This window comes from Pelodiscus sinensis, chromosome 11 (genome assembly GCF_052426305.1).
Source record: "Pelodiscus sinensis isolate ZL-2025 chromosome 11, ASM5242630v1, whole genome shotgun sequence".
In the NCBI taxonomy this organism is placed as follows: domain Eukaryota; kingdom Metazoa; phylum Chordata; order Testudines; family Trionychidae; genus Pelodiscus; species Pelodiscus sinensis.
The window spans coordinates 40943640-40955831 of record NC_143062.1 but is presented as its reverse complement, the minus strand read 5'-3'; the positions used below and the strand labels follow the sequence as shown (position 1 = coordinate 40955831).

Here is a 12192-nt window from a genome sequence, read left to right as displayed (position 1 = left end):
ATTACCTATTTTTCTACCCATCAGCCATTTCTTTCTGAAATTCTCACAGTTGCTGTAGCACTAGTGAAGCTCTTCTGGGGCTAGTACTGTTGGGTGCACTAGTATAAACCAGCAGTTGGTGATTATGTGACATAAGGTTATAACTAGTATAACTTTGCCACCTACCACTGGGGAAGAGCACTGACTAGCAGCAACTTGAGATTTTCAGCTTCATGTGGAGCATCAGCTGCTTGTAATTAGAATCATCTAAGTTACAGACCTCACCAAAATGTGGTTTACATTGCTTTGACCTCCATTGTAATTGCAATATGGTGTAAGTCTTATTTGGTTTGTATTCTTCTCATCAGCAAAGCACCTTTACCATTGTTTGAGGATTTTAGTAGGTGAAAACTACTCTGAAGGTCGTATTTGCCTTCAGAATAATCTAATTTAACATTCTGTAGTGTTACTTTTATCAGGTAATTTTTTTGTTTAAATCTTGCTTTCATGTATAAAACTTCAAGTTCTGTCTGGATCAGAAACGTTTCCTTCTGCTTCTAAACTCACAATGCTTTTTTTTCCTCTTGGTATTACAGAATGTCATGGTTGTGAGCTGTGTATACCCGTCTTCAGAGTAAGCATAAGATTAATTTCAACTATTTAAAGATTTGGGAGTAACATAAGAGGTTTTTTGTTCTCCATGTTGCTGGCAGTAATGATATCTCCTTGCCAAGATTCATACATGTACTACAAAATTCAACTTCCATGTCAATGAGTTAAACAGATGCTCTTCAAATCTCTCAGGCTTTGTGTGGCAAAAGAGGTGAAGGTGTCCTGCAGGGATGTATTGCTTGCTTTTCTACCTGTATAGTAATTTTGGGATGAAAACCAAGCTCCTGAGCCAAAATGTACAGCACAGGTTATTCATACAAAGCAATGCATAAGTGCATTACACAACGACTCAGTTATAAGAGTGAGGATGATGCCATTCTATTAGTGGTTTGTCAGCTTTTTTAATAAACTCTTTTCTTCAGAGATTAATTCTTTCTGCAAAAATTTGCTCTGAACAGCAGTTTGGCACACACAGTGCTAAGTGAGGGCACAAAAGTGGGGGTAAATTTGGGTCTTTTAAAAAAAGATTAGGATTTTATTTGAACAGAATCAAAGGGAATATAGATTCTTGCCTTCCACGGATCCTTTCAAGAGAGGATACCTACCCCTACCAAGGTTGCCCTACAGTAGATAGTTTGGTGCTCCTATGACTATTTACATAAAACAAGATCAAGTCTGAGTGCCTAGAAGATTGCAAAGTAATATACAGGACCTGGAGACAGTGAAGGGGAAATGAAGGGGAGTAATTTGATAGAGAAATGCTAGTTGTATGAAAGAAAATTGACTTCAGAAAAGTGGCTTTAGTGCCATTGAGTTGTCTAGGAGAGGAAAGCCGCCTCTTACCATACTCATTCGAAGAAGCTAGGTAAAGCACAGAGAAAAATTCTTCCAAACCTTTTGTTTTAAAATGAAGTTATAATATAGCAGTGTAGAAGTGGTAGGTCATGTAGTCTAGATGCCTTCATTGAGGCAGGACTAAGTATTACAAGGACAGTACTGCGCTTGTCATATTGGTTAAGGACGGCACGTGTTACACACAGGTAAATGAAAACCCCACATGTCAGAACCTGAAGATGTTGAATAGGATCATATAGTGTAGGACAGGGATGGGCAATAATTTTTGCCTGGGGGCCACTTCAAAAAATTTTAAAATATCCCCTGACCACCCCGGAAGGGGCGGGGCCTGAACAGGAAGGGGTGGGGCTACCCACCCCCAGACCATGACTTTGCCCTCCCTTTGCCCTCCCCCTTCCCACTAGGCACCCATGCCCTGGAAGAAGATTGGCATGCTCCCCCACCCCCAGGCTAATCGTCCTGGGGGGTGGGGGAGTGCAGGAAGCCTCCTCCCTCTGTGAGAGGAGCATGTGGCACTTTGAAGTGCTGCGGGCTTCTCGCAGGGCCGGGGCAGGGCAAAGGAAGCTTCATGCAGCTCCTTCTCACCCAGGTCTTGATTGGTCCTGAGGCAGGGGAGCGCACAAAGCCTCCTCTGCTCCCTCCTCACTCCCTTCCTCCCTGCCTGCCCTGCAAGCAGCATGAGGTGCTTCAAAGCACCATGTGCGCCTGGCAGGGCGGGAGGAGGCTTCATGCACTCCCCTGTCCCCAGATCAATTAATGCCTGGGGGTGGGAGAGTAGCAAGGCCTCCATGGGCAAGATCCACCCGCTTGGCGGGCCGGATCCGGCCCCCGGAGGCCCTTCTGCCTACCCATGGTATAGGATATCAAGGTATTCTTACTGGATCAGCACCTGTTCTGTGAGAAGAGTATTGTCCTCCAAAGTATGTGATATGAGGGAAACTGACGTTTAATGAAGGTTTGTTGTCATGGCAGTTTTATTTTTTGTATCTATCCATGGTGGCTTACATATCCAGTAGACACTGTTCCTGCCTGCAGAGTTTAAAATGTAGAACCCCAGTCCAGCAAACACTTACGCATATGCTTCACTTTAAATGTGTGTATAGTCCTGTTGAACATAAATATGCCTTTTATTTTATTTATAGGAAATTAGAGGATGTCAAGATACGCAGGGCAAAGGCAGATGACAGTGTGCTTAATTAGTCACTTAATGGGTATTGAAGTCATTTTAGTTAAAGTATTCCTATACTCTGTTTTAATTGAAATCTGTAATTACGTTTAATCAAGAAATTATTTTTTTGATCTCCTTCTGGGAACTAAGGAGCCTTAAGTTGCTAAGTGTAATTTTTGATTTCTCATAGGAAAAATAATTCCAATAGTTTAAACAGGATGAATGGTGTTATGTTTCCAGGAAACTCACCAGGTTATTCAGAGAGGTAAGTTGAGTAGTTTCAAGAGGCAACATGTTTGTGTGGGGGTGTGATAGGATGAAGAAAAGTTCTACGGTTTTGGAAGCAACTGGCCAGGACATCTTGCCATAGTAGTGTTATTGACATGTGAAAATTTTTTTAGTCCTGTTCATATAGAGGTGGACTTGATTGATTTTTGCATGATGAGATGTGTTGGAATTTGAGCTAAATAATTCAGCTTTGAAAATGAAAATAAGTGACCAGGTTCCTTTTCCAGGTTTTTTTAATTTAGAGCAGGGGTGGGCAATAATTTTTGTTGAGGGGAGCCACTCTAAGATTTTTATAAGTGGTCAATGGTTGCACTTTTCTGTGGAGATGTGGGGCCTAGGGTGGAGGTTGGGTGCAGAAGGGCACAAGGGACTGGGGTGCAGGAGATGGTATGAGGTCTGAGAGGGAATTTGGGAGAAGGAGGGGGTTGTTAACTGGGTCAGGGGATTGGGGTGTAGGATCAGGGAGGAAGTAAGGGTGCAGGAGAGGATTCTGGGCTGGGGAAGGTGCTCTAAGAGGAGGTGCAAAGTCTGGGAGGGAATTGTGACTTGGGGCAGAGGGGTGCAGAGGTTTTGGATGGTAACCTGGGGGAGGGAGTTGGGGTGCAGGAGGGGCAGGGGTGCCAGGCTCTGACTGGGAGGCGCATACCTAAGCCAGCTGCCCTATAGCAACCCAAAGGCAGGCTGGCCTCCCCGCTTGCTGCAGCCCTAGGTTACTTCAAACTGCGGGCTTGTTCCCTCCACATGATTCTGAGCTCTAGGAAGGAAAAGAGGCTTGTGCTGCCCCAGGCCAATCTCTCAGCTCCTATTGACTGGTTGTTTCCAGCCAATAGGAGCTGAGGATTGGGCTGGAGGCTGGGAGATAACATACAGCCTCCCCCTCCCAGTAGAGCAGAGAGCCTCATGGACTGCACTTTAAACTGTGGCAGCAGCGTGCCTGAGGGTTCCAGCAGGGTGGTCTGTGGGCCAGATCCGGTGACTTGGCAGGCCCGATTTAGAGTGTATTTTAATTGTTTAACTAAAAGGTGTAAAATGAATTGTTGTTTTTTAGATCTAATATAAATGGTCCTGGAACTCCCAGACCAGTAAATCGGCCAAAGGTTTCTTTGTCGACGCCTATGACAACAAATGGTTTGCCAGACAGCACAGACAACAAAGAATCAAGCTTGCAACAAAAGGAAGAAAAAACCCACAGGTTTGTAGAAAATAATACCTAATTCAATATTTCATTACTTTCATGGTCTGCACTTACAATTTTGTAAAGATTTTTAAAGCAAAATGTACCTTTGGTAAGAATCAGTTCTGCAATATGAATTTTCAAAAAGATTGTGGTACATACTCACCTCCATTAGATATATACTTTCTATTTTTTGTTGTTCTGGATATGCAAAGTGAAGATTTGTATTAGTGTGACTCTCTGTAATGGAATAATGTGTAATTGAAACTGTTCCTCGGCTTTACTTGCTGAGTTTTTATATATTTATAATAGTCCAGTTCTTTTCTGATTGTGTAAATATCTGGTAAGAGTGCGAATGAAAAATAATGTTGCATTAAGATGGGATTCCATGTTTCCACATTTAACTACTGCTGGGATGGTGCATTAAAACCAGTATATTTAAAATCATAAATGCTTGTTACTTATAGATCTTCTTTTCCTCAAATTATAATAAAACATAGTCTAGGCCTATTATATATCAGCCCAATTCACTCTTCTGGCAAAAAGAGTGGTCTGTACTTCACACGTGAAAATTTAATAATGCCAGACTTTGGCCAGTAATGAGCAGATTGAGTTCTACAGTGTAGAACCTCTCATGGAGAACAATACCTTGCAAGGAACAACCTCCCATATATATCTCTGTTGATCTCAGAGGGGCAGTTTGAGAAATGGGGCAAGATGTGAATGTTTTTTGATACCCAGACATGACTTCTTTGGGTCTTACAGTGAATCACCAGCATCTGAATCAGAAGGTACTCAAGGCAGCCCTATAAAAAATAAGCATCCTGAAGATGATCCTGTGGAAGCAGAGGGACATGAGGTAAAAAGACTTAAATTTGACAAAGAAGGGGAAGCAAGAGAGACATCTAACCAAACTGCCTCGAGTGAAGTCTCCTCAGTCATGGCAGAAGAGACTGAAACATCTACATCTCAGGATAAAGAAAAAGATACTAGCTGTGCCAGACAGCACTGTACAGAGGAAGAGGAAGAAGGTATTTCAGATTTACCCATATTATGTAATCTTTAGCTAGGGACAGGGAATCCTCTAGATTGTATCCAGTTCTACTCTGGGACCTTCCTTCTCTTGAAGTCTGGTTACGGTGGGACTACACTTGACAGTTTGCTGTAATTTAGGAATAAAACTAAGTGAACATAAGATGATTCTTTTCTTTGGGGCTGAGCATCATTCAGCAGTTTGTAAATCTCTCCAACAGTGGCAGGGTAGCAAATCAAAAACGTAACCACCATGTGAGTTACAATGCTGAGCACTACCCAAAGGTCCATGAATCAGGCACTAGTGCAGAGTAAAGAAATATATATTACTATCTAGAAGAAGCTGGCATGAATTGATATCAAGGTTGTACTTCATATTCTTTCTCTTTTCTGTTCTGATTGCCTATATTCAAGGTTCACTGCTTAGTTTGTAAAATATCCTGCTGGATGGAATTTTTGATGTACACTTTGTTCAATCTTGTGCTTAACTATTATCAAGAACAGTAGCTATCCTTGGGGAATGTGGAAAAGTAAGAAAAGTCCATTCATCATTTAAAAGCTTCTGTGTATAAAATCACACAGCTGAATGTAGTCTGACACCATTAAAATTTATAATATAATATTGTATATAACATGATGTTGTGGAAGTTGGTAACTTTAAGTATGTTTAAGACAGGGCTACTCAACTTTGGAAGCCCTGGGGGCCACAATGATACTCTCAGCACATGCAGACGATGCAACTTAAGTGTGGTTGCATATACATGCAAATAGCTTCTTTCACACTGACAGGCATGAATATAAAGATTAAGCCTTAAGCTGCAACGCTGGACACAAATGTGGCCAGTCTGAGTCAGTTAGCACCTCTCAGGCTCTGCACACAAGGCTAAGCAGCCAGCACTTCCCAAAGTGCCCCGGCACACCCAGCACCTCCTCCCTCGGGGCTAGAAACACGAACACCCTGTACCTGTCTGTCCTAGCCAGCCTCTTGCATCTTTCAGTGCTCACCCTCCCTGGGAGATGCCTCACAGTTGTGGAGCATGTTCCTAGTCCAGGTCATGTTCAAAGGATTCCACTCGTGGGCAATGTGTTGAGCCCCGCATAAACCTGAACCGCACGGTGGGCCACAAACAAACAGACCGTGGGCCGCATTCGGGCTGCATGTGGAGTAGCCCTGATTTAAGCTGACTCAGTTTAAAATTTACATCAGCTCACTTTTCTATAGAGGAAAAATAGACGAATGCATTTTTATATTATAAATCAGTTTCCTAGTGTAAATGTTTGGGGATTCAAACTAATTTAATACTATTGATGATGTCTTTTAAAAAGAATGCATTGTTAACACTGTCATTAATGTAAATGCTTTCAGAGTCCTTCATGTCCTCAAGAGATGTTGCTCCAGAAAGAAAAAATCAAGAAAAAGACACTGAATCCTTAAGTGTGAATGAAGAGATCTCAGAGGAAAATAATCAAATGGAAGAATCTGACCAGTCTCAAGTAGAGAAGGTTTTACGTTCTGAAGACAGTGAAAGTAGTGGATCTGTCATTAGGGGAGCTGACTGCAATGAAACTGAAGAATTAGAATCATATGCCAGTGAAACTCCTGAAACTTCATCAGAGACCCCTATGGAAAACAGTGATGAAGCCACAGAAGCTGCAGAAGAACCAATGGAGCAAGACTAATAATTTAAATACACTTAGATGCAGTATTTTCCATAAGGCTCTGATTTTACACTGTATAAATAATTTTATGTAATAAAGTGGACCTTTAGTTTTACAAGAGAAGCAGGCTGTAAAATAAACTTCTCCATGGATTGAACCCTGAAGGAGTCATACATGTTAAGAACTGTGAATACCAGCTCCTTCAGGTCCTGCTTACCGCTGACTTTTCGGTTTGGTCAAATCAGTGGTTTGTGTATAGTTTTTTTTATTTAGAATAAAAGTTTTTAAACTGGAAGGTGATTATAATTTTGACAACTTTTTTGGAGATTATCACATTTAGTTATACGTATGCAAGAAAGCTTAGTGTCTGGTCTTTCTCTGACAGCTATAGCAGTTACTTCATAATTTGGTTACAGTTTCAACATGTGAACCATAAGGTTTCATGCTGGTTTCCAGACTTTTGACTACATACTGTGGAATCTTAAATTGTGTTTAAAATGTTACTATACACACACACACACTATTCTAAGGGGGGAAAATGTTATATTTTTCTGTTTCTACAAAAGATGAATACAGTGTACACTTTTTCTATTGGAAAAGACTGAGTTCACCTCTCAAGGCAGTTTTTTGCCTCTTAAGAAACCAAATAAAATCTGGCCCATATGGAACACTGGACATCCTAGCATTATTGTAAACACCAGGTTACACACATTCCAAGAAAACTGTTCAGACTACAATGCTTTTATATACTTCTGAGGTGCCTGAGTGAAAAGATTTCATTTGAGAAAATGTGCTTTATGTTGAGAACAAAGTAATCAAAACTCGAGCTTAAACTTTTGTAGATGGAACATTTGCAAACTTGATAACAAATTGTCTGAAAAATTGGACAGCTACCTGCCTTCAAGTGCTTCTCAGAGCATTGTGAATATTAGAGGGTTTCTTTCAGAATTATTCAAATGTATGCAAATGGCATTGGTAGGGTACAACACTGTATTAGAAGAATTAATATATTACCTTAGTTATGTACCTGAGCTAAATAACTAAACATTTTAGGAGTGCATATAAATCACCATAATTTATAAAACATTTTGGAAGTGAACTAAATATTTTTGAACATGCTACTTTGACAGCCAGTGTTATTTTTTTTTCAAACCAGCTCAAAGCACAACTACTGCTTTAAACTCACAATCTTTTCAAATTCCCATATTTAAAGACATGCAAGCTGCAACCTCCCAGTCACAATTACTGGTTGCCAAATTTATACCTGTTTCTTCAATTGTACCTTTTTGATATTTAGAGTTTTTAAATTTCTGTAGATTTTTGTAGATTGTAATGAGTGCTCACTGCCATTGTGAAACGGTATATAATTGTATAATTTCTGTGTGTAAACTGAATGCTTGGGCTTTCAATACAGTATTCATATAAAGCAATAAATATTAATGTTATAAAACATTCGAGTACATTTTTATCACAATATAAAAGGATCCCATTTTTTAGTTGAAGTTCAGATTCCTGAAGTACAAAAATGACCCCCAAAAACGCATGCTTAACAGTATCTTGTTACTATGTGGTATGCTTTATATATATGTTTGGGAAAATACAGCTTTTGAATAATACCTGAATAATTTGGCTCAGTTTGTATATTTGTAAGGTAATGTACTACTTACTGACTTTGTTGCCCATCTAGTTCAAAGCTGACAGGATGAGTTCAGGGGAGAGGCTTGCTTGGTTTTTTGTTTTGTTTTGTTTTTTTTAATATATTCTAGGGGTTAGTGTTCCCTGAACAGAAATCAAACATCCATTTTTCTTTTTTGCTGAAGGATAAGATATGTATAATAAAAAATGAAAGGACTGCACCAACATGTTGGAATTAGGGAAGCTTTTTCAAAAAATGACAGCTAGTGACATCTTACTTTTTTGAAAATATTTTGCCAATGAGAACAAAACTCAATTTTTAAAATTTAGAGATTTCTGAAATTTTCTTTAGAATGTTTGTTTGTGAAAATATTGTCAATAAACCTATTCTTTAAACATCTATGACCTTTTGATATGTTTATTTTAGCAACGTTACTGTTGCAGAACGGTTTTAAAACTTGCTTGAATGAATGAGAAGGATCCCCTTGTTAATCAGCAAATTTTACTTTTTTGCAGAATTTTTTTTAAAGTAAATTCAGCTTGAATACATCCCATACAGAGTTAGTTAATGGTTAAATGCAGAAATATTTAATAACTTACAAAATAGCACAGGTAAGTGCACACATTGCAAACATTCTGCATATGCTAGTAGTTGGTATCCTGTGATTCCAAAGTAAAGGCATAGTCAGATCTCCAATATGTGTGACTGCATAGACAGCCTTTGTTTCCTACCATTATAAATGAATGTAACTACATGTACTCCTATCTCCACATTTATGGCTTTATTTTTAAAGAAGACTAATATCTACAACTACCACAACTGCATACATTTTGTACATGCTATTTTAGCATTTACATACATGAATTAAGCATGTAGCAGCATGTGCCATCTTTTTTTTAATTGTACACCCTCACTTGTAAGGAATAGCCAGTTATTCTAAGAATAGTCCTGTGCTCGTTTTGATGAGTGTTAGTCTCTCAGACTTAAGGCTGCAAACAGTCAACATTCAGAATTCAGTGGTATTGCGGAAGATGCAATACTACTCTAAAAATCTACATTACTAATTAACATTTTTCAACTAAAATATTTGGGTGCTATATAACACTATTACAATTTAGACCTGACTGCTGTGGCACGTGGTTAAGTCTAGTTGGTTTTACTTTACACTGTGTTCATGCTACAACTATTAATACTGTAATAGGGAAAAACTGAAGATGGAATAGTCCTTTTAGTTTTCCTGCACTGGAATTAGAATTTGGAGTTGACGTTTTTAAATGTACCCATTTGAGGCATTTTAATGGAAATTGCAGGTGCCCATCACCTTTCAGAATCTGGCCCTCAGGCAGCAGACTAAATAAGTGATGGGTCTGATGGAGTGCTTTTACATGCTCACACCTTCAAGATTGTCTATTTACGATCCCAGAACTACTGGGCCTACATGAACAAGTTCAGTTTTACAGAACGAGAGAGGATGTATAGTTCCTTATTTCACAAACTGAGCATGATAAAACCTGACCCCTTTGTTATTTCCTTTGGATTATCCAATGTGTGCAGCACCCACCCCCCCCAAAAAAGTTAGACCCTCCCATACCATCTTAGAATCTATCTTTTGCATACCACACACAGCCAAGTACAGGTTGGATCTAAACTAGTACCCTAGGATCATCTGTTGATGTAGATGGGCAAGGTAAAAATCCATATCCAAACTTTTATATCAAATCTATGCCTAAGGCTTTTCTGTACACAGCACAAATGTTTATTTAGCCCTCTGGCTAAATAAACATTTCAGGAGGGAGTACTTAATTTGGAAATTGAGTTTGAACTGCATTCAGCTCTCTTGGTGTAGTTTGTTCATGAAATAGTTGAAACCTGCTCTGTTAAAATGGGCTTTTAATAGGTTTTCCTCCCTAAAGAGGCAGGGTTTACCTCTGGTAGTTAGTGCAAAGGAACTGATTGCCTGGTTTCTCCTGACTGCCACAGAATCTCATTGTGTGAGCAGGGCAAAGTATTTAAAATTCTCCAAATGCAAAATGGACTGTATTGGGGGGGCTTGCTTTTCTTTTTCCAAGTGGATGCCAAACTTGCATGTGCAATTGCTGTAGGTAAAATATAATAGAGCAGGTAGGTACTTGCAGTAATGGGAGGTTTGTATGTCTCTTGATGCAAGCACATGCATTTGCTTCTGAGATAATAGATGTTGTTCTTTGAGTGATGTCCCTGTGAGTACTCCAGTGTAGGTATCGGGTTTGTCCCAGTACTGCAGATTGGAGATTGGTCAGCAGTGGTCTGCTGGACCGCGCATGTACTCTAGGCGCCTTGTGCCCTTCACAACATTTCTTAGTGCACATGGTCTGGCTCCTGCCAGTTCATCCTAACTTTTCCTCGGTCGCAGATGGAGTGAGCTCCCTCTCCTGAAATCCTGTCAGAACAACAAAAAATTAGTTAGTTCTTAGTAGTAGTAGTAGTTTTTAGTAGTAGTTAATTAGTCTTCAACAATAGCTTTACTAGTTATACAATCATTTTAAAAAAAGAGAGAAAAGGAAAAGACAAATGTCTCAGTACTGCCCATTTAAAAAAAAAAAAAAGAAAGGGGTGGGGAGGAGGGAGAAGACATGATGATGCCTGGATCACCCAGGTTTAAAAATGTGATACTGGCTGGGACCTGATGCCCACGTCAGATGGCACTCCCGCTGTATTCGGTGTTTGGGAGAAAGGCATATTCCCCAAAAATGCCTTCATTGCTCTAAATTAACAACTCAAGCAAGAAGAGAGAGGGAAATGAGGCTTAGGATGCTTTTGTTTGACACAGCACTCCAGTAGTCCCTAGGGACGGAGCCCTCCCCACCTTGGTCGACTCCACCAGAGCCGACAAAACACCAGGCCACTTTGCTGCCATTTTGCTATTTGGTGAAAAAGAGACCCTCTCCACCAGATCTCTGCCACCAACCTCTGTCAGCGTCCATGACAAACCAGGCACTTCGGGCACAGCTCTTGCCCGCTGCCCTGACAAAATGAAGATGGGTCACAATATGTCTACACCGGATTCCAGCCTGGTGCAGAAATTGCTACTGGCCCATGAGTCGGCACCGATGTCACCTGTGGCACAGCTACCAGTGTCGGAATCAGCACCAATACTCAAGCCAGCATTGACAGAGTGCTCTGCACCGGTGGCACATTCCGCACCAGCACCACTTGCCTCACCATAGCCGTTGCTGGCACTGATGTCAGCACCAGACAGAGCCTCTACTTTACCGAGTCCATTGGAGGTGGCATCAGCACAACTCTCAGCACCAACTAAGGCCCGGCGTCAATCACATTGGGTTGCTACCCCCTCCCCCAGCCCTGAATGCATCACTTTTTCTCTGGAGCCTCTTTTGCCATCACCGGCACCATCACCTCCACCTGTTCAAGTTCCAAGACATTGTACTACTGCGGAATACCATAATGCAATGGCACACTGTTCCTTTTCACCTCATTATTATGATCAGCACTGGCACACATCTGTCTCCTGTATCGTCAAGATCCAGATTGCCCACACTGCCAGCTTATGCTTGCTGTCATGGCGATTGCAGGAACACCATCTCCTCTAGACATTCCTCGCCTACCAGGCATTACTGTGGTTGCCACCGCAGTTACAATTGTTATGAATATCATCGTTCAGCACATCATTTCACTATTCTCGCCACTGGTCACTTTGCTGTCACCGATGAGATTCACGATGAAGCTGTGTGGCCTCTCCTATTCCAGTTGACATGCCCCCTCACCTCCCCGCACACAAATTCCATCCCA

The 12192-nt window shown here is 40.7% G+C and overlaps 1 protein-coding gene across 1 annotated transcript in view; it reads left to right on the top strand.

Moving 5' to 3' along the window:
• Positions 1–8802, top strand: part of PPP4R2 (protein phosphatase 4 regulatory subunit 2) — a 40867-nt gene extending 32065 nt beyond the window's left edge. The window contains exons 5-9 of the mRNA XM_075938649.2: positions 576–613; positions 2805–2879; positions 3951–4094; positions 4842–5107; positions 6475–8802. Of these exons, the coding sequence (XP_075794764.2) occupies positions 576–613; positions 2805–2879; positions 3951–4094; positions 4842–5107; positions 6475–6788 (837 nt within the window). The 3' untranslated portion in view covers positions 6789–8802. The remainder of the gene's footprint in view (positions 1–575; positions 614–2804; positions 2880–3950; positions 4095–4841; positions 5108–6474) is intronic.
• The last annotated feature ends 3390 nt before the right edge of the window (positions 8803–12192 follow it).